Source organism: Oryzias latipes, chromosome 6 (assembly GCF_053564925.1).
Source record: "Oryzias latipes strain Hd-rR chromosome 6, Olatipes_Hd-rR_3.1".
Lineage (NCBI taxonomy): Eukaryota > Metazoa > Chordata > Actinopteri > Beloniformes > Adrianichthyidae > Oryzias > Oryzias latipes.
The window spans coordinates 18,817,098-18,841,594 of NC_136242.1; the positions used below are offsets into that span (position 1 = coordinate 18,817,098).

General features: G+C 43.4%; 2 protein-coding genes across 9 annotated transcripts; both read right to left on the reverse strand.

Moving 5' to 3' along the window:
- Positions 1–1,737: 1,737 nt before the first annotated feature.
- Positions 1,738–15,466, reverse strand: zmp:0000001167 (protein phosphatase 1 regulatory subunit 12A). 8 transcript variants are annotated; one of them, XM_020703997.3, is made up of 25 exons: positions 15,021–15,466; positions 11,679–11,809; positions 11,388–11,506; positions 10,483–10,639; positions 10,225–10,369; positions 10,057–10,131; positions 9,856–9,935; positions 8,195–8,364; positions 8,002–8,111; positions 7,708–7,902; positions 7,545–7,621; positions 7,375–7,464; positions 7,145–7,246; positions 6,959–7,060; positions 6,789–6,879; positions 6,568–6,702; positions 6,373–6,475; positions 6,182–6,285; positions 6,046–6,105; positions 5,941–5,963; positions 5,775–5,838; positions 4,692–4,796; positions 4,570–4,620; positions 4,306–4,356; positions 1,738–2,860 (listed from the first exon to the last, which is right to left on the reverse strand). In XM_020703997.3, exons 1-25 carry the CDS (start codon positions 15,294–15,296, stop codon positions 2,774–2,776), a joined length of 2,703 nt encoding a protein of 900 aa, XP_020559656.2. In that variant the 5' UTR covers positions 15,297–15,466; the 3' UTR covers positions 1,738–2,773. The 8 variants fall into 8 exon arrangements, with proteins under 8 accessions (XP_020559656.2, XP_011474352.2, XP_078804794.1 ...); XM_011476050.4 differs by having other exon boundaries at positions 8,195–8,388; XM_078948668.1 differs by lacking the exon at positions 7,375–7,464.
- Positions 15,467–16,397: 931 nt separating this feature from the next.
- pnpla2 (patatin-like phospholipase domain containing 2) lies at positions 16,398–24,014 on the reverse strand. The gene is made up of 9 exons (XM_004069979.5): positions 23,473–24,014; positions 22,471–22,703; positions 21,848–21,913; positions 20,835–21,044; positions 20,660–20,720; positions 20,099–20,302; positions 19,432–19,564; positions 18,755–18,877; positions 16,398–17,561 (listed from the first exon to the last, which is right to left on the reverse strand). The coding sequence occupies exons 1-9, from the start codon at positions 23,657–23,659 to the stop codon at positions 17,273–17,275; spliced, it is 1,506 nt and encodes a 501-aa protein (XP_004070027.1). The 5' UTR covers positions 23,660–24,014; the 3' UTR covers positions 16,398–17,272.
- Between the last annotated feature and the right edge of the window lie 483 nt (positions 24,015–24,497).

Here is a 24,497-nt window from a genome sequence, read left to right on the forward strand (position 1 = left end):
CCAGTATACTTGAAGTTTACTTTTTATGTACTATCTATTTCTAAAATCTTCAAATTTAGTCATAAGAAATATTCAGTTAACATACTTCCTACACTACAAGTACATGGTCTATATAGTATACTTGCTATACTTATATTCAATTATACAAATAGACTTCAGGCGTACTACTTTTTGCTAAGGGATGTCCTTAAAAGGATTCCTTTACGGGGTAAGACAGTATCTGGCGCCGAGACGATAAAAATACTCATCCGGTCACTGAACGTGTTTGATTTAATCACACCATTAAACTAAATCAAAAACTTCAAAGTTTCTTTTAATGATCAAATCTCCTGCAACCAGGCATTAAACCCCCAGCTTCATGAACTCAGGATGACTCCCTATTTGTGCTTATTTTTTAACAGAATACTTCATTTAATGTTAATATCCGTTACAAGAATTTTGAAATATACACGTAAAAGAAGAACTATCATGATTCACATCTTCTACGCTTGTTGGTGCAAATCTCTTTTTTGCATTGAGTGATGCTGGAGAAAATGTATTCATCAAAGTTTCCTGTAGACACAGCTGTTTGACAGCTGCTTCAATATGACCTTTCAATGACTGGCAACCATGACTGGCAATGGTGCTAATCCAGCTTTTGCTCATCATTGTTGACTGAACATGTTCAAAAGTAATGTAGACCCTTAACAAAAAGTTGTACAGCTGAAGTTTATTTTATGAAGTATACTTAGGTATAAGTGTAGATAGTGTACCATAGACCATGTACGTGTTGTATAGGAAGTATATTAACTGAATACTTCTTCAGACTAAATTGGAACACTTTGTTTACAGTAAATATAAATATGAAAGTAAACTTCAAAGTATTCTGCCTGACTTTTAGCATAGACTTTGTATACTTGCAGTACTTCTAGATTACTTTTTGCTAAGGGGAGCATGAACCTGAAGATGCTCACACTGACATCCATACATCAATGTTCATATTTGCCTCAAAAGCTGTCGAGTGTGTTTTAAATCACATTTTCTAAGCTCCCCCCCCCCCCCCCCCCCCCCCATTAGCTGGACTGCAGCTTTGCATTAGCTGCACCTCTTGGTGGCACTGGGGAGCCGCTTGTGCAGCATCTGGCATGACGCCGGAAGTCGGAGCCACAAACCCTGGGAAAAGCATTGCTGTGGCCATATAAGGCTGGAATCCATCTGCTTCCCTCTTCTTCCCCAGCTCCCTTCCTCTGCCTTTCTCAGACCTGAGGGATATTTACAGAGAGAGTGCCTCAGCATAGCCCGCCCTGCCTTATTAGGAGCTCAACTTGTTGTCCGCTCTCCTTCCCTGCATGACAGTGGTCCATCTCTCTGCTCCCCAATGAGACAAACAGATGGATGACTTGGGTTGAGCGCACTCCAGACGCAGGAGCTGAAAATACACTAGGAATCTTTTTACCCAGATGTCTGAATGTCCTGGTTTCTGTTTGTCCAGCCACTGATGCATTGCCCGGCTGGGACAAGCGGCGCATTCAGCCAACATACTGTAAATGCATTTGCATAGCCCTAACCTCTTAGACTCATGGTGCGTTATCGCTGCAATGTTGCAGCTGTTGCCCCCCCCCCACAACTGATGAAGAACATCTGCAAACCGGAAAACCAAGTCATGGAAGACACTGTACAGGAAGGGAGACGGTAAGAAAAAAAACATACTACATCCCAACGAAACTTATAAATAGGATATAAAAGTTGAAAAGCGTCTACAAACACACTTTTTTTTTTATTAGGGTGTCGACATTCATTTAATATATTAGAAAACAAACATGGGAAGCAAGGCTACATGGAAATTGACTTCAAAAAGAGTATTACTCAAAACTAGCATTTATGTACACAACCATGCTTCTTCAGAAGAGGACTTGACCATGAAACCTATGAAAATAATCTTATGTAACATTTAAAACAATCCATAGCATGATAGGCCTTGACAGAACAGCAATTTCAACTTTTGAACTTCAGCTAAACGTCTGCCTCTTCTCAATCCCGGGAGGAGGAAGAGGAGGAGGAGGGTGAGAAGAAGCAGCTCGGAGCTGAAGCTGTCTGGAGGACGGGCAAAGCCTCACAGATCTTTTATTGCTTTGCGGAGAGTAAAGTGCTGTGGTCGAGTGACGTTTTTTTTATTTTTTTAAGAGCATGGAGTGGTCACAGAGTAAAAAATAATAGACGGGGAGGTAGGTGGGTTCAAACAATCGCATGTGGAGACAGAAAAAAAATACCCCCCCCCAAAACAACCCACTAGAAATAAGTAGAAGTTGCCCCGCTGTCAGGTTGAGGCCCTGACACGTGCCTCAGGGTTTCAGAACACAACAAACTTTCAAATTTAAGTGGGGAAACTTGAACGTGTGACGTGTTCACTAAAAGAATAAATACATAGTGGGAGCTTCTTATGATCCAAGCCATCTTGTGTGCTCAGTGGAAGGTGCATCAAGGAATAATCGATGCACAGAAAGGACTGTGTGCGCATATGTGTCCCCCTGATGCACGGTGGCGTCCGATGTTCTGGGAGTCACAGGTCCTCCTGTGGCAGCGGAGCGTTAAGGCACACTAAAGACACTTCAGCTCTCAAAAAAAAAAAAAAAAAACACATCGAGCTGTCGTGATCATGTGTGCAAGATCTTCTCCTGATTCCCCAACCCTTTCTCACTCTTTGGCACTGAGAGGAATGTGTGGAAGGAGGGACAGACAGATGATGTGGAGGGTGGGGTGGGGGGTGTTCCCTGGAGATCAGGTCTCTTTCACTCTATTTGGAGAGTTTGCTGATGACACGGATCAGTGCTCCATTTTCGTCTTTGAGCCGCTGGTTGTCTGCTTTCAGGTCAACCAGAGCCTGTAGGAAAGAAAAGATTAAAAAAGAAACAAATAAAAATGATTAAACAGACACATATCTTTGCAGCTTTGAAGCAAAAATTGTTTAAGGAGGCAAAATATAATGTAGCACTTTCCTTCCTCCAGATGTGTTGTAAAATAAAAGGTATGTGATTTAGTGCTTGAATGAAATTGTTTGAATGTATCAAAAATAAATGTCACACAGAGAAAGAAAAATACCAAAAATGTAGGAACTGAATGTTAACCTGAACGACAGACACCAATGCCTCAGGATGGGCCTCTTTACACTAATGTCCAAATGACCCAAGTACACAAACCCCATCAAAATAAAAGCCACAAAATGAAGTTGGGCAAACAGATGAGAGCTGAAGGCCTCTTGTTTTGGATGTATTTTACTTTAACAACAGCGGTTATGAATCTTCAGACAGGAGACAAAAGAGAAGCCTTCCACTTCCAAAAAAAGAAAGCTACATTTAATAGACAGTACTTCTTTTTTGCACCATGAGTGTGGGAAGGGGAGAGGACGATGACACCTGTGCGATGTACAATGTCATGATGTATTTTACTTTAACAACAGCGGTTATGAATCTTCAGACAGGAGACAAAAGAGAAGCCTTCCACTTCCAAAAAAAGAAAGCTACATTTAATAGACAGTACTTCTTTTTTGCACCATGAGTGTGGGAAGGGGAGAGGACGATGACACCTGTGCGATGTACAATGTCATGCTTGTCACATTAAAAGCTCCGGGTTCATCTTGTCACGTCTCTGTTCCTCCTTCATCATAGCGATGCTACTGTACAGTAATCATCAGCCGTCCGTGAAACCTTTGTGTGACGTCAATCCTGTCCGCGGCGTTAAAAAAGGTTCGACCAATGTTCTAATGAACTCCTGCCGCTCTGCAGAAGCTATGTCCAAGAAATCGACACAGGTTTTTGGGATTTTAGCTAAAAATGTCACAATCATAATAAAAGACCCCTGAGAAAGATTTTACAATAGATAAAAGGACTGGGGTGGGTCTTAAAGGGGAAATTTATATTAAAAAAAAACTGTTTTCAAACAGGATACATCATTTAAAAAAAAGCAAACACAAGAACAAGATGACAGATATAAATAATCAGTTAGAAAATATGAAGCATACTTCAAAAACTATTTAGTCACATTGTGTAAATGGAAGGATCAAGAGAAAAATATAAACAATCAGAGCAGTGATATCTCATGTGTTTAGGGAAAACTCACTGTGGGTGAAGGGCGGGTAGAACGTACACCAACATGAAGCGAAAGCAAATTAACCTACGAGCTATGACGCCAAACCTTTTCACGCCATCTTTGCTCGCAGACGGCTCTCTGAACCGAGTCCTCACCACGCGGCTGGACCGCTCAAGCTCAAACCAAGCTGCTCAAGCACAATCATGCAGAGAGTGTCTCTGGCCTTGATGAGAGCCTCACCTTTAACTCCTCCTCCAGCTCTGCCAAGCGCCGTTCCAACACCCTCCGGTCCTGATGCCAGCCAAACGTGTGGCGGGGCAGCGTGTGGGGGGAGGGGGATGTGACGTCAAGAAAAAGGAGCACAAACGTTGAGTGAAAACAAGTGAGGGAGTGATTTAAGTGAGTGAGAGGACAACATAACAAAACAGCAGAGGTAGCAGTGGTGAGGCAGAGGAAGCTGCAAAAAACAAAATAAAACCAGCACCCACAGCAGAGACACTCTACCTTCCTCTCCAGCTCCAGCAGGGACGAACAGTCACTGAGGCGCTCCTGTCTCTGTGGGAGACAACGAACCGTCAGCATCATCCCCAAAGAACAGTTAAACCCGTGGGTTGTTCGGCCCTCACCTGCGTGGCCTTATCCAGGTCCAACCTAGTCTGGCTGATGATCCTCTGAGTGTCCTGCAGCTGGGACTGGAGCTGGCTATTTTCTCTGGACACCTCCTCAAAAAGCTGACACAAACAGAAAGACGACTGCTTGAGAAAAAAGAAGCCACTAAATCATGTTTTGGGCCCAGCCACAGACTGGCGACCTGTCAAGAGTGTTCCCCGCCTTTGCCCAACAGTAGCTGGGATAGGCTCCAGCAACCTTGTGACCCCAAAAAGAGATTCAGCAGGTTCTGAAGATGGATGATTTGTGTTGTGCTTTCAGGGTTTCAGCTGGTGTGCTACATGTGAGCAGACAAGATGACCTCTCCTAAGATTTTCATAGATTTGAGCCCATTTGAAAAACAACACAGAATTTACGTCAGTATTTCAAATATTGATAAATACAGTCTGCTAGCAATTTGAAATTAGTCACTATTAAAAAAATAGCTTTGATACAGATTTCCTAAAGAGTTTCCTTCAAAATATTAGGTTTTAATCTGAAACACTTTTTTTGTTTGTTTGTTTGACTACATTTGATTCCATAAGCAGAAAACTAAACCAGTGCTCTCATTTGTCATCGTCTCAGACTGCAGCTAGTCAGATTAGTCTAATCAGATCGGCTGCTCAGAATCGGAGACTGAAAGCCATTTGTTTACGGTTCCTCTTGAACTGTAACTAAATGGAGAAAACCCGCATTTGCTTCACAGTAAATATCAGCCTATTGCAAGGCGTCATAACAAAACAGGTTTTTCCTCCTTTGTCTTCGTGGAGCAGCCAAGACAGAAAGCTAAGACAAACAGCTTCAAACAGCCGAGTTTGCGTTTCTTTAAAAATAAGTATGGATGTGTAGTCTGAGCCCTGTAAACAACACGCAAAGTCTTATAGTCAAGGGGAGGGGCTTGTGTTAGCAAACACTCATGGAAATTTTGGTTTTGCATGCCGTTAAGTCTGGAAAAAATAGCTAGAATGTGAAAGTTAATTGACCAATAATGACACCGCATTTAGAACCCAGCTGAGCAACGGAGGACGAATGCCGAGAGCAGTTATCAGCTCTCTGCTGACCTTCTTGAAATCTTTTCCCTCCGATCCTCCTCCCTGGGTGCGGTCGTTGTAAGACGTTTCCAGCCTGAGTGGATGAAGGGAGCAGAGGTCAGCGGAGCTGCTATCATGCTGCATGTGCTGGCAAACAGGATGATCAAACGGGTCAAAGATCGGGTTCAAACAGTACCTGGAACTTGTGTGTCCGCCTTTCTGTAATCAGAAGAAAAGCAAACGTTTAAAGCTGCTCTCTCTAGATTTGCTCCTCAGAGAACACGGACGAGTGCCAACAAACCTGTGGATCCAGCCCACTCCCTGAGAACTCTTCCTCTCCACTCGGCTCATTGTCTTCACTCTGCGAATGACAGAAGCCTTCAGACTGTTCTGCGGTGCGGCTGTGTTTTCAGGCGAAGAGAACCTGCAGCGGTTACCTCCCCGGTCCTATGCGCCTTCCTCCTGGCCCGAGCCTGCCTCCTCTCTCTGCGCTCTCTGGCCCATTGCTCCATCTCACTCTCTGCTGTGCTGGCCTCAACATCTGCAGCAAACCCAAGCCGTGCTCTTTCAGTTCGTTCTCAGAGGACACTCTGAACTGCGGTGTTTTGAAAGACACGGTGGCGAGTACCTCTCCTGTCAGATGTCTGAGGCCGTGGCGTGCCGGCAGGTTGAGTGAGACCCAGCAGGTCTGACTTCTGCAGGCTGGCGATGCGAGACCTCCAGCTCACTTCCTGTTAAAACAACCATCACCCCCCCCCATAATGCTGTGATATCACAAGGCAAAAATGCAGCAATGCCAGTGAACCTGGTGTTTGGCTCTCACCCCCTCATCTCCCTTCTTCTGTTTGGCTTCCTTCTCTTTCTCCTTCTCCTCTTCCTCCTTTTCTCGTCCCTTGTTGTCTGTCTTCATGGTCTTAATGGTCTTCTCTGCTTCCTGGAGATCTGTGAGTGTAACCCCCTTTATGTGAAAGACAAAAGTCAGATGCAAAAGGCCCCACACAGCTGGTTGGAGAGCGGTCAACATCTGAGCAGGAGAATGCGTGCCTGAGTGGAACGGCGGGACTGCCGCGCATGTCGGGAGCGAGCTTTCCTCTGCGCCTCAGCCTCCTCGTCCCGCACTGGTGTCAGATACGACCTGCAAAAATTAAATAAACCCTTTCAGCTCTAAAGCAGGACCCCTTTACTACACTCTGTTGTTTTTTTTTTTAACTGACTTGCGCCTCTGCTTGGTTTCCTGCTCTCCTGTAGTCGTGCTCTGGGAATTTGAAGTGTTGATTAATGTAGAATCCTTCTTTTCCGTCTGTTCTAGAGGAACCCTTGAGGAAGATAAAAAAAAAAAACAACGTTTACATCTTTCATATAAAAAGGCAATTTTTGGGGGCAAAACACAAACCAAGTACCTCTGAGCTAAGACACTGTTGAGGCGGCCGAGCCCAGCAGAGCTCGTTCCTGTACACGCAGAGGTCACACCCGCATCATCCAGTCTTTTTCCATAAGATGAACTGGTGATAAGAAAAGCACCGATTGCAATATTACAGACGCACACAAATGAGTTTTTTTTAACTACACAAACAACAAAAAGACAAACTGTGGAGCAAATGCCGGACAGGAAGTGAGCGCTGTGACTGACCTGTGAAGCAGAGAAGGGGTGGAACTAGTGAGCTCATTCCCTGACTGAGAGTGAAGGCGTCTGGTGTAAGAGGAGCTACGGCTTAACCAGCTGAGAGAGACACAAAAGGCCAGATGCAAAGACCCGAATCTGCTCTGTGAGGTGCAAAACACAGAAGAGCCAGTGCCTACCTGTTGTCGGAGTTGCTATCGGGAATACTGAACAGCCTCCGTGTGGGTATGGGTGGCACTCGGGCGAGCCGCGGCTCCTGGAAACAAATGGGGCGGGACAGCCTTTGGCTCTTCTGTTCCAGCTGTAAAATGACTTGTTGGTGCATCTTCTGTCCAACTGTACCTTGGTGTCAGCCTCCGAGCTGAGGCGGGGGCTGGAGGCGGAGCGGCTCATTCCCAGCACGGACTCTGTGGGTCTGCTCGGGTCCTGGCTGGAATCTGAGAGTCCAGCTGAGCCCAGAGTCACAGAGCTGCCCGCCTTCCTCAGAGAAGTCCTCCATGAGCCTGGTGCTTCGGTGGTTGGAGGCTTGCTCAGTTCCTGCAACGAAACATGATTTAAGCCACGGTTGTAATAATCTGCATCTCTGTCATTGATATAGAAAAAAAAACAGAGATTTGGTGTTTTTCATCGGACAACCTTTTTGGGCTGACTTGCAGTGGCACTCGCTGACATGGAGGTAGAAAGCAGGCTGCTGGCGTTTCGTTTGTTGTTCAAGTTGTTTATGATTTCTCTGTTTTTGGCTTTTTCTGTAGCAGCACAGAACACGCTCCTTATAAGAAAACCGCAAACATTTAACGACGATTTCAAATGGACACAGTCGCCGCCTCACCCGACTCCCCATCGCTCTCCGACTCGCTCTCCTCCTCCGAGCTGGAGCTGCTGGAAGCTTTCGCCTGGTTCTGTCCCGCCTGGCCGTCGTCCTCCTCTTCCTCAGCTGGCGTGCTCTGGAGGGAGGGGGGCGGGTGCTTCTCCCGCTCGTGCAGGCCGATCTTCTCCTTGCTGCTCATACGAGAGATAGAGGTCCTGGAAGGGGTGGGGCCAAGGTGGGGTGGAACAACAGGTGGCATGCCGGGGAGCATCAGTGAGGGCAACCATTGCATGTGCAGCCAATTAGAGCGAGCATGCACCAATCAGCAGCAGCAGGTGAAACAGTGGGTCACAGTTTGTGGTGGCATGTGCGGCTTCTCACTCACATTAACAGATTATTGTATAAAACTCGTCAAAACGCCACTGTTTCTTTTCCCTATTTTGGTTTATATTTGCAATAGTCTGTGAGAAAATGACAGGAACTTGTTGAGTGTCGCACTAAACACAGCTCAGGTGGTTTTAATTTGACATAAAAAGGACATTATTTTAGTCAAAAGAACAATATTTTTCCCAAAATTCTACACACTTTTTTGCTTGATATTTTCTACAATTTTTTAATTCTCTAATTCCAGGGGACAGAATCATTTGACGGGCAATGCTACCAGCAGCTGATCTTTTTAAAATATCTTTTATTTTAATTTTTTTTAGATTAAATTACAAGGTTTACAATCTAAAAACAATAAGCATTTAAATTTTTTTTACAGGAGTACTGTAAATATAAATCACAATGTTGGCCAAATAGAAGAAGGGACTTAATATTTCAGATGAATTTGGACTCATCAAAACAACTTTTAATCCCCGTTTTCTCAACAAACTATACGTCATTAACATTCATCAGTGTATCTTCTTAGCTGTCTTCTAGCCAGTAACTGCCCTGCAGCGTGTCTCAGAGTGTTGATACAGGCGTTAAAAACTTGCGAGACAAATATAAAGTTTCGATGAACTAAAAACGCAGGACTTGAATCATTTCTGCAGCTAGTTCCCTTGCCCCGCCCTCGTAATTCCTGACCAATAAGTGAAGAGATCTGTAGTCATGTGGTTTTGTTTATAAGCTTTAGTCTGGAACAGGAAAGTCCACTTTGAAGGCAGTCTGAATAAGGCAAGGATCAGAACCGGATCTGGACCAAATTAAGCGGACTGGGTCCAGACCAAATTGTTTTCCCAGTCAGAATACATCCCATGTTACTAAAACTAATAAAGCTGCACAAATTCCTGTAAAATTTTGTGAGCAGATTTATCTTTAACTTATTTATTTCTACTTTAATTCATATTTCAACACCTCGGGTCTCTTACATGCAACATTAAATTATGAAACAATTGGAATTTATAAAGTTTTTAGAAGCTTAAATATGGTGCATTAAAAGCCCTTGTGCAGATTTCAGCGTCATCGTCTTAGCCAACATCTGAGCTGAAACGGATTGATTCGTTCCTCATTGTGACACTGAGACTGGGACTTTGGCCGCGTCAATCTGGTTCAACAAAGGTGGACAAAAGGGGAAACGGTTCAAAGGAATGCTGGGGCTGTTAACGTCACACCTGCATGCAGACAACTGGAACAGGGGTTAATGGGATTCTGTGGAGGATGAGCACAGCGTGCACCCACACAAACACACTGGCACTGACCTGCGGGCGCGAACTGGTACCATGGAGATCTGCGGACTGGTCTCAATAACAGGAGCCTGTTTCTCTTTCTCGCTGCGTAACTGAAGGGGAATATAAACAGACATAAACACTGAGAACATTGGCTTCTGCGGCGCCGTAAATCATATCAGGTTTATCTAACCGGGTTAGGTAGTCGGGGAGGCCGTGTGAAGGCAGACTCACTGCGTTCTGTTTCTTCTGCAGCTCCTCCAGGGTGTCCACCAGGTTTTCATCCGCGACATCCAGAGGGGTCTGCCCCTACAAGGACATCAGCGAGGCCTTATCAGTTTGGATACAGGCTGCAGATTCAGAGATGGACCTGGTGTCAAGGCAGGGTTTTCTTGGCCTCACCACATTGTTGAGTGCTCCCATATCACACATGCTGTCAGCGAGCAGGCTGCACACCTCCTCCTGTCCCCAGTGAGCTGCTGCATGTAGGGGCGTCCACCCATCCGTGTCCCTGCTGTCCACATCCACCCCACACTGCAAAAGAACCCTGGAGGCGGGGGAGCCAACAGGTGGAGGAAGACAAGAAGGAAGAGGCTTTGGTAGGACGCCATTGGAGGGAAAAACGGCACAAAAGCGGCACAAGTCTGCGCTCATGCTCACTTGATGACTTCAATGTAGCCTTTGGCAGCGGCGACGTGCAGAGCCGTGGCCTTGGTGTTTGGGTGAGGAGTCAAGGTACCACCTCCTTCCAGCACCGCCATGGCATCCTGAAGCATGACCCTCTCCTCCTCTTTTCGGGCCTTGTCCACGTCGATTCCTGTGATGCAAACAAGGGGAAAAATTGAAAAAAATATATATCGCTTACCCTTAACAAACCCAAGAACAGTAGATATTATCAAAACATTTTACCAAAAACAAAACAATCACTATTTTTTGCTATGGAAATCATTTAAAAAAAGAAGAAATTGTAATGCTTGATGATTTGACAAGTCCTTCAAAGTAAAATCCAAAAAAAAACAACAACACCTGCATCTAAAACCACGATAAAAAGTTTGGATTTGTTACATTTTGTGTAAATGAAGATTTAAAAACGAAATAAAAAAGAAAAGATTTCAAGTTCTCCTGTTTGTCATTCATCAGACAAATCCTGATGTTAAAAACAAAACAGGGATTTAATGCTACATATGTTACAAACTAAAACATTTTAGGCCCATTAAAAAACATATTTCTTTGGTTCCTCCTTTTCTGCTCTTTGAGCACAATCGTTTACACAAATGCTAATTTGCTAGATGCTACTCCATCCTATAGTACATTGGGACACGCAGACATGACTATTAGCATCAGAATGGAGAAAGGAAAGTGACATTTAAGCCAAATTCTACTTGTACTGTTGTGTAGCAGACTGATCAGACACTATTTAATCATTGGAGTTTAGAAGTCAAATATACTTTTAACATTGAGCATCAAAAAATGAAACTGATGCAGATCCAGAATTGTTTTTCTACATAATAAACAAATGGATCGATTATTTTTGCATTTCCTCAAAATCCAGGGCAAAATCCCACCTTGCTTCTTGATCTCGGCTTTAAGAAGCCTCTCCATGGCATCTTCTGTGGCCACATCCAGAGGAAGCTCTCCTTCGCTGTTTATGGCTCCCACATTGGCTCCCTGTTCTATCAGGTACCTTTCAAATAGAGAGATTCAGTCCTCATTCAAGCCACCGCCAAACAAAAAAAAAAAAACATGCAGATGCAGCACAGCTGTCAGCGCCGATCTTCAGGCCTGCTGCGCACGCTCAGCGCCACAGAAATAACCCTAGCGTGGCATGTGACGGAGCGCCGCCTGTCAGCACTCACCTGGCGATCTGGATGAAGCCGCAGGAGGACGCGGCGTGCAGAGGAGTCCAGCCCTCGTTGTCCCCTCTGTTGATGTCGCTCCCGCTCTCCACCAGGAACTGCACCATCTCCGCATTTTCATCAATGCAGGCCTGAGACGAAGACAGACGGATCCATGCGGGGTTATTCTGACATGTTGATGTGTGGAAAACGCACACCCTCACAAACAGACATTTCCATCCGAACGAGGGCCGTTTTATTGGAAAGTCTTGCAGGAAAAGTGGATGGAGGCAGCCGGCCTGAAACAATGACCACTGTGTTTGCTCGCTGTAATGACTTTCTGCTAAGTGGACTGCTGAAAGCCCTCAAGTGCTTTCCAAAACAGTCATTTTGTGGCGGGAGGGAAACACTGAATCCATTTAGCAGCGTTTTGCTGTGGGGGAGCTCTCCTGAAGATCTCAGCATGATCCAAGTCAAGTCCCAAGATAACTTGCATGAGGCCCTCGTGAGATTTTAGTCCAAAATGCTGCTTTAATTCAACCTACGATGGATGAAAGGACAAACAGCAGACAACAAGATTTCTATGAACCGTTTAAGATGTTGTCTTCTGCAAAAAACAGTCAGGTTTTAGATTTTACTTTAGACTCATTATTTGAGATAGCAAAAAAGCTGCAGGCCAACCAAACTCCAGCGTGTCCAAAAAATGTCCAAATAAATCAAGTTTGAGTGAAATGTTCTTATTTATGGTGTTTATTGCTGCTAAAATGAAATTCAATGATGTCAGTCCTTCTGAAAACATAACGGTCGGGTTAGGCGACCTTTATGATGATGCCACATCACGGTTCATCACGAGCTTGTCCTGCTTTATAGTCAAATACTATAAAGCAGGACATGCTGCAGGTTTAAAAAAAAAAAAAAAAAGCAGATAACAAATGACACAACAAAGATAATTGGTTGGACTAGGTTTAACTGAACCGGATTTAAACAGCTGCAGCACTGAATGTATGACATGAATCCAAGCGTTGACGCTCTGCATGCAGACACCATCACCGCTCCTCCTACCGGGTCTAAAACCGCGACTTTGTGTTCCAGCTGTTTGCTGTAAATAATAGTTCTTAAGGTGGAATTCCGTCTGCCGTTTTGCTGACCTGTTGAAACAGCTGATCCCACGTGAAAACCTCTTATCAGCCGCTTCACGGCTGCAGAGAAGCCGGTCGTTGAGGTGTCAAACTCCAACAGGCAAACAACAGGGACGCTGAATCTCATTTAACGCCATCTGTATTTATTATTTTAAATCAGAGCAAAAAAACAAAACCTCCAAAAATGAAAAATCAACGATTAGTTTTACCCTCAAAATGAAAACTTACAGTCAAACTGCATTTTAAATGAAGCTGCATGGATGTTGTAATCCCCCTACATGCATGTGTGCAGCAGTTAGCAGCACTACTACAGTCATGAAGATGCTTCTAGATGCTTGTTGTACATTTATTCAGCGCAGCGTTGTCTTTTTTCCAAACAGATGTGAACATATTTGTATTTATGAGGCTGCAGCTGAAAGTTTTTCCAAAACGACGTTCCTTGTGGCATCATCTGCTCAAATGTTGACCTCCTGGGGTCACCATACCAAAAGTCAAGGAGGGGGGCGGGGTCGTTAGGATTCATAGTGAGTGATGGATGTCTGCACCAAATTTTACAGCGATCCATCGCACAACCGCCATTTCTTTAGAAACCACAAATATCACGCTGATGGTGAACCACCAAAGGCTCTCGCATCCACCCTCAGGGTGATCCGCGGATGTTTGGACAAAATTTCATAGCAATCCATCATGAAGGTTGCATGTGACAGTGAGAGTTTACGGCGGTGTAAACGGTGTATTTTCATTCATTACTGAAATCAGGAGCTTCCTCCCTGCGACTCGCTGATGGGATGATTGGTACCAAAGCCGCAAATGATAGAGGAGAAGCGGTTCCAACAGCTGCTCGCCGTGACGTTGCAGCCCCGAGCGTCGGCGCAGAACCTCGCCCGTCGGGCACGACTTAAGCCGCCTAAGAGGCTTTGATTTGGGGCTAAATCAACTAATCACAAAGCCGAAACGAGCCTCCTCAGCTCCTCTCCATGTGAGATAATTAGTCAGACAGCATGGTGGAGAAAACAAAGATGGTGGACGATGTGAGAGCTACAGATGATCGGTTGGAACGGGAGGAAAAAAAAGGATGGAAGGGGGTCCTCCAAGTCCAATGAATGAATGAACAGTGGGCTACTCTTGCCCCCCAGTTGGCTACGAAGGAGCACACACAGCCTCCTCGCAGCCTCCTTTGGCTGGGTCATCAAGTGAGTCATTGTGGAAATCGCCTTTGACAGCGACAGCTTGTGCCGTTTGAGGAATGTTTTCCATTTCCTCATCTGAAATCCCTCAAGTCCCCTCCATGGGGAACTAGGAAAGGAAAGGAGTTTAAAATAAAAAAAGTAAGAGGAAGAAGAGGGAGGAAGAGGAGGGTGCTGGGGAGAAGACAGAAAAGGCTTTGGATGAAGAGGGTGGAAAGTTTGTGGAGTGCGGGCCTATATTTAAATCAAGTCGCCGGGCAACAGATGAGCAACAGGGGAGGAGAGGACGGAGGGCAGGATGGGGGGGACCACACCGATCCTAAACATGGCTGTTTACACAAACCAGCAGAAACTTTTTACATCAGCAAAGGGAAAAAGCAGACCTGACCTGCTTCTTCTTCTTCTTTTTTTTTTTCATTCTTAAAAGTGTGATCTGGTCTTGTGGAAGAACGGACAGGCGGTGAAGGAGGAAGTGCTGCATGACAGACAGAGGGCTGCTGTGACAGTGATGATGTCCAGACCTGAGTGTCATGACTGAGGAGGCAGGAGCTGCTCTGCAGAGGCTCGCGCTCCGGAGGGCACAGCAACGCAGCACGACACGATCAAATGATTGCTCCTTAAGATTGCATTAAAAGGGTCTGATTTGCAGGAAAGGGGGTGGGGGGCTTTCTGTCACAGGCTTACATGACAACAGAGCAGATAAGGCGGCTATCCCGAGCTAAAAAAAAAAAAAGTGGACCAAGTTTTCCCCCTTTTACGCAGGCCAGAAATCCGGCCTGGATCTACTTTTCAAGAATACATCCAGAAACGATGAGTTCACTTTGGAAGCCGCTAGTGGTAAATGCTATGGAAGTGTTAGCCGGGTTTAGGAGGGTTTAGTGCGTTTTACCTAACGGGATTGGACGGTGACTCCTGGCTGCGAGGATCATGAACGGATCAACGCCGCCGTTCGATAGGTGGGCGACGTTTGTCCGCGCGGCGGAGGCAAGCGAACAAAAAGTCTGCTTCAAACACACAGAAAGTTCAAACCCCCCCACCTGATGAAGCGCTGTCAGTCCGTCTACGTTGGCGTGGTTGATGTCAGCTCCCTGTCGGAGCAGCGCCGCCACCTCCTCCCGGTCTCCGGCGGAGCAGGCGGCCATAAACACAGCTCCCTGTGCGAACTGTACTTTCGCCCGCCGCGTCCCGGAACCCCCCGACATTTCCCGGCCCTCCGACACCGTCTGGTCCGTCTCCGAGCCCAGCCACCGCTGCAACTGATCCTGCCGTCGCTGCTTGGCAGCTTCGGACCGGGAATGGTCAGTGGCCGCCATCTTCCCTGGTCTGTCCCGGACAGATTCAGCTCATGGTACGAGGACGAGAGCGGGGCTGGGAATGAGCATCCCTGGGCTGCGCCCCCTGGTGGAAAGACTTGGGAAAAGAAGACGTAACTTCTGCTAAACGTCCCAGAGTGGTCGTCACACGGTGCCTTCAGGTGCGGCTCGGAAATTTTAATGTTGAACCTTTAGATAATAACGTGTTTGTTTTAAGCAACCAGAACCGAACACAGACAATGTGTCTGACTTTCATAAGCAAGGGTAAGGCAAATTATTTTGCTTATCTTTCTGAGCATCACATTTATTGCACTAGAGCAAATGCAAACTTAACTGTACAAGGTGTGCACTACCTCTCCCTGATAACAGGTGGGATAGGCTCCAGCCCCTCTGTGACTCTAAACAGAACACGAATAACTGGTTATACGTTTTATGGTCAAACCAGGCTGGTTTTTAAATCTTTGGATGGTTTAGCTTTAGCACCAAGATAAGTGATTGACCTCCTGACCCAATGTAAACCATCCAGACCTCTTCTGTGATCTGGATCAGGTCTTTTGTCAGTTCCCAGAGTCAGAAACTAAACATGGAGAAGCTGCATTCAGCTTCTATGCTCAACATGTTTGGAACAGACTTTGAGAAAACCTTGGATCATCTGAAACACTCAGTTTATTTAATTCCAGGTTAAAGACCCACCTGTTCTCAGCTGCATTTCATTAAGGTTTATCCCGAAATTTACATCCACATAGTTACTTTAAGCTTACTTTAAATTCAGTTCATTTGAACCTCCTTTAAATACCTTTTTAATGATTTAATATTTCTTTTAAATGTTACTTTTAATGTTTTAGGCTAAACAAATAAACATGCCTTGCCCTAAATCAACACAACCTGCACGGTGTGTGTGAGTGCAATACAGTAATTAAAAAAATGAAAACCTAAAACATCAAAATATGCAACATTATCTCCTTCATCTACAATAACATTTTGGCAAAGTATGTGTACTATTTTTTCTCTTTTAGTTTACTTCTCTAAGCAAGTCACATTATTACCAGCTATCAAGACAATTCTTCCAGTAACTTTAGAAAAGAAAAAAAGCTTCATCACTCATCATCAGTATTGGTTTATTTCATGTTCACAAACATTTTTCTGGCATTTTCAACATTATACATTACATGTAAATGACTGCTTTGAAGATCTACACACAACACGATGGCTGATTAAAAAAATGAAAACATGACAGGAAGTTCAAAGAAAGTACTTTGACAGTTAGGTCAGAACCTAAGAACATAAAGTGCAACTCAGATAAAAAGGACTTGACTAAGTCATTTGCATGCTGATATGTTTTGTAGGTAGTAAAGAATTTGTCAATCAAGATGACCAGAAAAAAATTGCTAAATTATGTTGCATTTGACACATATTCACAAAGTTGCTTGCATTATATTAGCAACAAAGATCTCACAGAGTGAGGGTTCCCCCCCCCCCCCCCCCCCCCACAAAAGGTGCATTGAAGCTTGCTTCACATTAACGGAGTAACAACTTGTAACAAAGCACCTACACTGGTTTCCATTTGGCTCTGTGCTTCCTGTGAGCCTGAAGTGACTAGAGGCAGGAAAACGCTGGTGCACTCCCGGTCTGACCACATTCCACTAAAAACATAAACACTTGTCCTGTTATCATTGTTTTACTTCAAATCCACTTCTTTTTTTATTTTTTACATCCTGCCATTCAAGTCTGAACAGGGGTGAGTACACATGTAAAGTAAATGACACCCAGCAGTTGTACTACAAACTGCTAGACTGCACTTGAGAATGAGACTTTCTTTTCGTGGTCAGGCAAAACTGTGTGAAAATCTTCAATGATTGTTCACAAACACTGTAAAGTGGCTGATCAGATCGCACATGTACATTTCTTTAAGGACACATCATAAAAGAGCATTCCCATCCTTCTGGATCTAGAATGAGTACATCTGCAGCGAAGGCCTACCAAAAACTCTGAGATCTAGTTAAAGGTTTGCTTCTGTCGCCGAGTGCTGGGAAGTCTTTTCTGGTTGTGTTATCGGGTGACAGATCTCCAGCTTTAAAGGATCCTTGCAGGTCCATGTTGATGCAGAAAACCCCAGATAACAGCTGCTTCTTGTACTGCTCAAGACGGACAAAGACATCCTGGACGGAAGGGCTGCTTTCATTCACCCAGGAAGGAAACAGGCTGGTGGAGCTGGACTTGGATGGCAGAGAGCGGTAGTGGTGCAACTCCAGATGGCAGAACAATCTGTTGAGAGTGTTTACAGCTATATAGAGAGTATAAAAAGTATAGTAGGGTACATTTACCGTATTTTCCACTGTTAGGCCCAGGTAAAAGCCTTCATTTTTTCAAGAAACGACAGTGCGCCTTTTGATCCGGAGCACCTCATTTTGTAAATACGCGAATGCATCTAACGTGTAGCAATGTCGAACTGTGTTCTTTTTTTTTTTTACATTACTAACAAGGTTGAGAGTTAGTGCGGTCACAGAAACTCTTGTTTTAGTGCCATGTGTCTTTTTTTTCTGTGTTGCAAACAAAGTTGGGAGTTGCGCTACATTCACACTGGCCTCTGAAATGTACATTCAAGCGACCACTTCCAGTGAGAAATCAATGTATAAGCCTGTTTCGGGCTTCTGGATTCAAAGCTCTTGTGCTTATTAAGTCCAGTTTCGGGCTCCACGTACAAAAGGCGCTGCCATTGATCGCGTGGTGAAAGTTAAACCAGTTCAGCTTTGACAAGTCAGGGACTCGGATTTGGTAGTGACGTATAGCGTCTTTTTCAATTCACGGCAGTGTGCCTACTGTTGAAAAGTGACCATGGAAGAGAAATGAAGGAATGCAGTTTGTGTTCGGACAGAATTACATGACACCAAGTCTTTCATATATCGGAATAGAGCAAGATTCATAAGACTTACACCGCTTCAATATTTCGCACCAAGCCTCTAACAACTGTGAGCACATGTGCTAGTATAAGGTAGCGACAGTCCAGTGTGAACGACCATATGCTATAAGCGTATTCAAGCACCCAACGGGTACAAGTTCTAGAGTTACTGTCCAAACAGTTAAAAAAAGTCAGACGTAAGACTTATCTCTGATTTTTTTTGTTTCGCTTAATGCGCCTTATCGTTTGGTGCTCCTTATTTATGACATAAGTTCAAAAATAGATCGTTCATTGACAGTGCGCATTATTATTTGGTGTGGCTTATAGCGTGGAAAATACGGTGTTCTAAAAGAAGGTAGTCTTCCTCAAATGGCCCATTACCAGTGTGTATGATTAGTGTTACTGTATATTCCATTCCGCATGAAAAGTAATACAATCTTATCTTATTTCTATACAGAAAGTGGAAAATGCACAAAGTTATGTTTATAACAAAAGGATTATTACATAATTTGGCACAATTTCTGCCACTATTTGAATGTCTAAGTGCAGAATAAAGTACCTGGCAGAGACATGCCGGGAAACGCTTTTTGAGGCCCGGGAAAGAATGTGATGCAGGATTTTCAAAGTCTGATCTCGAATCCATCCCACATCTTCCTGCACATCTGGAAGCCACTCCAGAAGTCTACACATGCAATAAATCACTGTCAGTTCACAGAAAATACAAACACACACATATACAGTGTTCCCTCGTTTATCCGGGGATGCCTTCTAAAAGTAACTAGCGATTGGCAGAATCTGCAAAGTAGAATTACAGACGTTTTAAGGCTATAAAACCCCTCACTACACACTTATTGCATTTTTCTCAGACAAACAAACATTTTCACACTTTTCTCTCTTGTTTAAACTCTCAACGTTCGAACCTTTGTGGAAAACTAAACCCAGTAGTATTAAATGAAAACAAAGATCTGTTAGGGATTTATGTAGATTTGGAGAGCTCCACATAGCTGTACAGGAGACACCATACAGGACACTGATTGACAAGGTCCCCAGCCAATCAGGATGCAGAACACGGATAGCTAGGGAACACTGCATATGTTTAGAATTCTAATTTAATACTGTGCAAACCAGGTTAAACAGAAAGTTTAAGATGCAAAAACCATTATGAACTTCAAAAATCAGCATCTGTTGCTGAAGTAAGAACACAATCAAACAGAGGATGTAGTGAAGTCACCCAACCTGAGGGTCAAGGACATGGCCGACTCCAGAGGGAGAGTGTAGGGCAGCATCATGGCTGACGCCATCCTGACTGGGAGAAGGTTGCTTAGCGACTGCACGAGGCTCTTCCTCTCCATGCAGGCCTCAACTAGAGCTGCAGAGGGAGGTATAGACACAAAATTACACATCTGTGTTCCATTCTGTTTATGAGCAACACAGGAAGCCAAAGCATCTCAACAACACAAGAGCGAGGGTAAAGTTTTACTGCCACTGTGTTATGAACTTTAATTACATTCGGAGCAATCTGGGTTATTATACAATGGATTCCAAATCACTGCTTTTGATAAGACTTTATGGGTCCAGCTTGACATAACTGTAGCTCAAGGTCAAAGAGGACATTTAAATACTCTTGTTTGAGACTTTAATTATTTTTTCTAATAATAAGCATAAAAATGCCCTTTTTTTAAACTATAGATTTACTCATTCATTTTTCATCTTCTTAACCCGCCTATCCCGGCCACTTGTGGGCGAAGGCAGGGAACATCCTGGACAGGTCACCAGTCTGTCGCAGTAAACTATAGATTTTATTTAAAAGAAGTCTTCGATGTTTGAAGAATGGAGTTATACCACGGCATTAAAATGATATTCAATTGAGGCTCGAGGGTTGTGTGAAACCTAGTGGAGTTACCTTTGTGAAGGGCCGGTGGGAGGTACTCAATAATGTGTTCATCTAGTGAGGAGGTGTCAACAACCATCACTGCCTTCTCCTCCACTTGTGACTTGTCCTCTGCTTCCCTTTTCTCCTCATCCTCTTCCTCACCACCAGCCTGTTTCTGTTCTCCGCTCACATGCAGGGCTGGCCCTCTGTGAAGTTTGTTAAAATGAAGCAGACCTACAAGAGAAAGAATTTACTTTATTATCACTATCGACAATGTGAGGTCGCTTCTCAATTGATCCCCATTACCTAACAGACCCAGAGCGATCAACCCACTTCCACATATTGACTTAGAAAAATACAAGTTGATTCATGTAAGCACAGAAAGTTAAGACTGACGTGAATGAAAGCAGTTTATTGATTTGCTGACATGGTCATAGGAAATACAGGTTATGATAGGGCATCGGGGTGATATGGTGTGTAAATACTAATATTCTCCGGTCACAGGACAACAGATCGATTGGGCTGTTTGTTACTGAGCAGGAGTTATTCTCAGACATCCTGGAGGAACTTAAAAAAAGCCATAACTCTTACCATTTCTCTCTAAAAAGTGCAGCGCGTCTTTATATCCCTGCTTACACATGGCCTTCATAACCTGAACACAAACACACATGCAAAATCTTATCAACTACATGAGCTTATTGAAAGCTGCAATCAGCTTATCAGTAGCTGTCTGTGCCAGCGCCGGGTTTCAGAAGGCGGCGCCTACCATTGGATCCGGAGGGAAGAGTGCCCTGGAGACTCGATATAAGTTGGTGAGGGTGAACTGGATGCTGGTGTTGGTGAAGCGGAGCTCGTGGATGTTGGTGGAGGTGTCTCTGGGGCAGATGTCGCTCTCTCCAGAGAAAGGGGACACAGTGATCGTGTTTTTGAGCTCGTACAGAGGCAAATTGTCTGAGATTCCTCCGTCCACATATCGCTGGAAAGTAACAGACAGACATCAGCAGAAAGACGGAATGGGATCAATAAAGGCCTCAGCCTTCTAGAGCTTTACCAGGTCACTTTTGGTGAGAGTTGGATTCAGCGCACTGGCAGATATTTTATTGAAGATTATGAAACATTAAGCTTGAAGCTACATGAAGCATGTGTCTTCTTAAATGATGTAAGCTTTTAAAAAATCTTGCCAACAAGTGAAAGGGCAAAGAACAAGCTTAAAATCAATGCCAGCATGGTCACATTGGGCTGCACCACTCCCATATTTGAGTCAGGAGCCCTCCATTCAAACCAACAGACCAAAAAAACAACACAGGGGAGAAGCAACTATTTTCCAAAGCATCTTTGCTCTACAAAACACATTCTGCCAAGAGAAAGGGGGGTAAAAGAAGCAATAATTACACTTTCACCTTCCCCTTCAGTGCAGGACTGCAGACAATCACTAACAGAGCTGGAATTTTCTCGCCATTGTTTACACGCACGTGCCATTCACTGCAAACACATTCTTAAGGAAGGGAGGGCTGTGATTGGCACGGCTGCAAAAAAAAAAAAGAAAATGCTGCCAAAAGTGACTAAACTAATACTAGAAACCATTTAAGGAAAGAGGAGAAGTAGGCAGAACGTGACCCCTTTTTCCTTTTTAACAACAACAACAGAGACAAAACATGCGTATTTGTTGTCTTGTGCTTATACCAGATAAATCCTTGAGGACTTTTTGCTTTGTCAGCATGAAAATTAGAGCAACATTTTTAAATGAGGAAAACAAGTGAGGAAACAAGATTTACTTACAACTCCTTGAAGCGTGGGAGGAATGAATCCACAATACACCGGGATGTAAGCGCTGCAGATGCATGCCTTAAAGAGGAGAATAATGTTAGTCACTAAAAAAGCCTAATCTCAATAAATTGTTAAAATTGCGTTAAAAATAGAACAGTTAATAAATATAAGTAACAGTGAAAAGTTCTTTTAAGATAATGATATTCAAATATCTTTATATACATTTGCATAGTGAATAAATGATAGAGGTACTACATGGAACATAATATTATAGTTAGGATGTTTAATGGAAATAAGGACTGTGTCAGTATTTATTTAAATTAACAGATGCACTCAAATAGGTATAATGCAAATTAAAATAAAGTTATTTTTATTCATTTCATGTATCTTATAAAACTTTGTAAAATGTACATACTTTTGTTAATAGAGTTATGATGAGAGTTATGGTTTTAAGAAAGGTATAATAAAAAAAATATTGGAAATTAGATGAAAGCAATTTAATATTTTTTACAGGTTATACATATCTAAACTGGAAGAAGATGTTTCAAACTCTAAGGACTATAAAACAAACCAAAGCTGTCTTGGTTTATTTTTATTTTAAAGTAGTAAAGTGCCAACAAAATGAGTGTTCATGCCTGTATCAGCTCCTCCTTGTTGTTGAAGTGAGACACCAGGACATTTTCTCCATCCGTGACCCGGGTGAGAGAAATCCCCAAGCGCCCATTGGCCTGATGATGGCATTCGGCTGGAAGCGTGCGCCGCAGCATAAGACGCACAATCTTCACCAGGTTAAAGGAAGGATGCATGGGACCAAGGAAGCGCTTCCTTGCCTCTTTAGCAACCTCAAAGAAGCTTGCACCAGTCTCTCCTGCAGATCATTAAAAAAAAAGCAATCAAATTAGCATACATTTGCATTCATCCTGAAGTCTTACAAATATATATATATATATATATATATATATATATATATATATATATATATATATATATATATATATATATATATATATATATATATATATATATATATATATATATATCAGAAACACAAAAAGGCAGTCCGTTTAAATCAAATGTATTTTGTTGTGTTCACTTTTGGAGGAAAAAGAAAAAGAAATCATGACCTAAGCTCTAAGTAATGCTACATGGAGATTTAATGGAAGTTTAGTGTTATGTTTATGATAAACAGGGATGAAGATGATAAAGATGAAGACAAAAGATGCTACATGCAGGGTGAGAAAGGACCTTGTGTCTTTTGGCTGTTGTTCGGCTCTATGCTTTTTAAGGAAAAATTGTGTTGGCACTTCTAGAACACTTTAAAAAAAATTAAAAGAATAAATCCGCACTATAATTAAAAAATAACCAACAAAGAATTAAAGATGCTTCTTGATTAATTTAGACTTTTTACAGTAAAAAACACTAATAGTGATTAAAATATAACTAATTTTAGTTGATAAAGACAGTAATGATGATGTATTGAGGGATGACTTAAATGAAAACTAAAAATTGCACAGTCAAAACGAATGTTTTGCAGTGCAGTCATGTTATTTGCGCACTTAATTTAGAACTAGGTGTTCAGTCTGCATTTCTGCTTTTTCCCCCCACATCAAATCTTGAAGCAAATGACTTTAACCTACCAAGACACACTCCGGTGACCAGGGCCGTGGCGGTGAGGGCTCCCGCGGACGCGCCGTAGATGTGTCTGGCGTTTTTCACCAGGAACGGCGCCTGTTCCAGCAGACAGCTGGCGACGCCGATGTGGTAGATCCCGAGGAAGCCGCAGCCTGCGAAGGAGATGTTCCACTGCGAGTCTATCGGAAACATGCCGGCACCGAGAAAGATTAAGCTCACGGCGACAGAACGCTACAAACTCGGTAAAAACCGAGACGATCCAAGTTAAACAAGGTCCAACAGCATGCCTTCAAAACGGTGCACGCCTTGGTCGGTGAAGCTTATTTAGCGTTTTATAATACCGGACTTTGCCTAGGAATTTCTAGCTTACAACAACAAATCGACGGCGTTTTTTCATTAAAGGCAACGATTGCATTTAATGAAATGAAAATAAATACCAAAATAAAACTTTAGAGAAAACTAAAGAAAAACCAGGCAAGTATTAGACTGTTATTACATACGTAGTAAACTTTTTAGACTTGTTATTTTGCACTTTGCTGCGTATATTGGGAGGAGGTCGCACAGAGAATACTTTTATCCAATCAGAGGCGACCTGGTCCAAGACTTCGACCAATCAAAATTGGAATAGGTGACAACCTGACCAATCACAGCCCGCGTCGCACAGAAACGTTCCAACAACTGTCAAATGTTTGTCCCAAGACAGAACGCGGTGTATCATTGTGTTCTTGCTCAATTTAACCACATGTTTGGAATCATACTTTGGTTGGGAGGGAACCCCACGGGAGATGGGATTTTTTCTTCTTCTTGGGATTGTTTGTTATAATAAATGTCATTATGTCACTGGGAAGAAAGTGCATTGATTTCCCCCTGGGCATAGGCCGCTGTAAAAGATCTGTCTTTTGCTTTCAGATCGATGACAGCTGAAACAACGATAGTGTTTTATCTGAGCTGTTTTTATGAAGCAGAGCTAAGAAAGGAGATTGTAAAAGACGTTCATTGAGAAAAATGGTATTTAGAGGCGCAAAGTCCT

Coding starts and splice junctions, on each gene's coding strand:
- pnpla2 (XM_004069979.5), bottom strand. CDS start 23,659: ATGTTTCCGATAGACTCGCAGTGGAACATCTCCTTCGCAGGCTGCGGC. Junction 21,914..22,470: donor ACAAGGAGGAGCTGATACAG/GCATGAACACTC, acceptor CTCCTCTTTAAG/GCATGCATCTGCAGCGCTTA. Junction 18,878..19,431: donor GCCATGTCCTTGACCCTCAG/GTTGGGTGACTT, acceptor TTGCATGTGTAG/ACTTCTGGAGTGGCTTCCAG.
- zmp:0000001167 (XM_011476050.4), bottom strand. CDS start 15,296: ATGGCGGCCACTGACCATTCCCGGTCCGAAGCTGCCAAGCAGCGACGG. Junction 6,106..6,181: donor AGGCGCATAGGACCGGGGAG/GTAACCGCTGCA, acceptor TGTCATTCGCAG/AGTGAAGACAATGAGCCGAG. Junction 4,797..5,774: donor AGGGAAAAGATTTCAAGAAG/GTCAGCAGAGAG, acceptor TGTTTGTGTCAG/CTTTTTGAGGAGGTGTCCAG.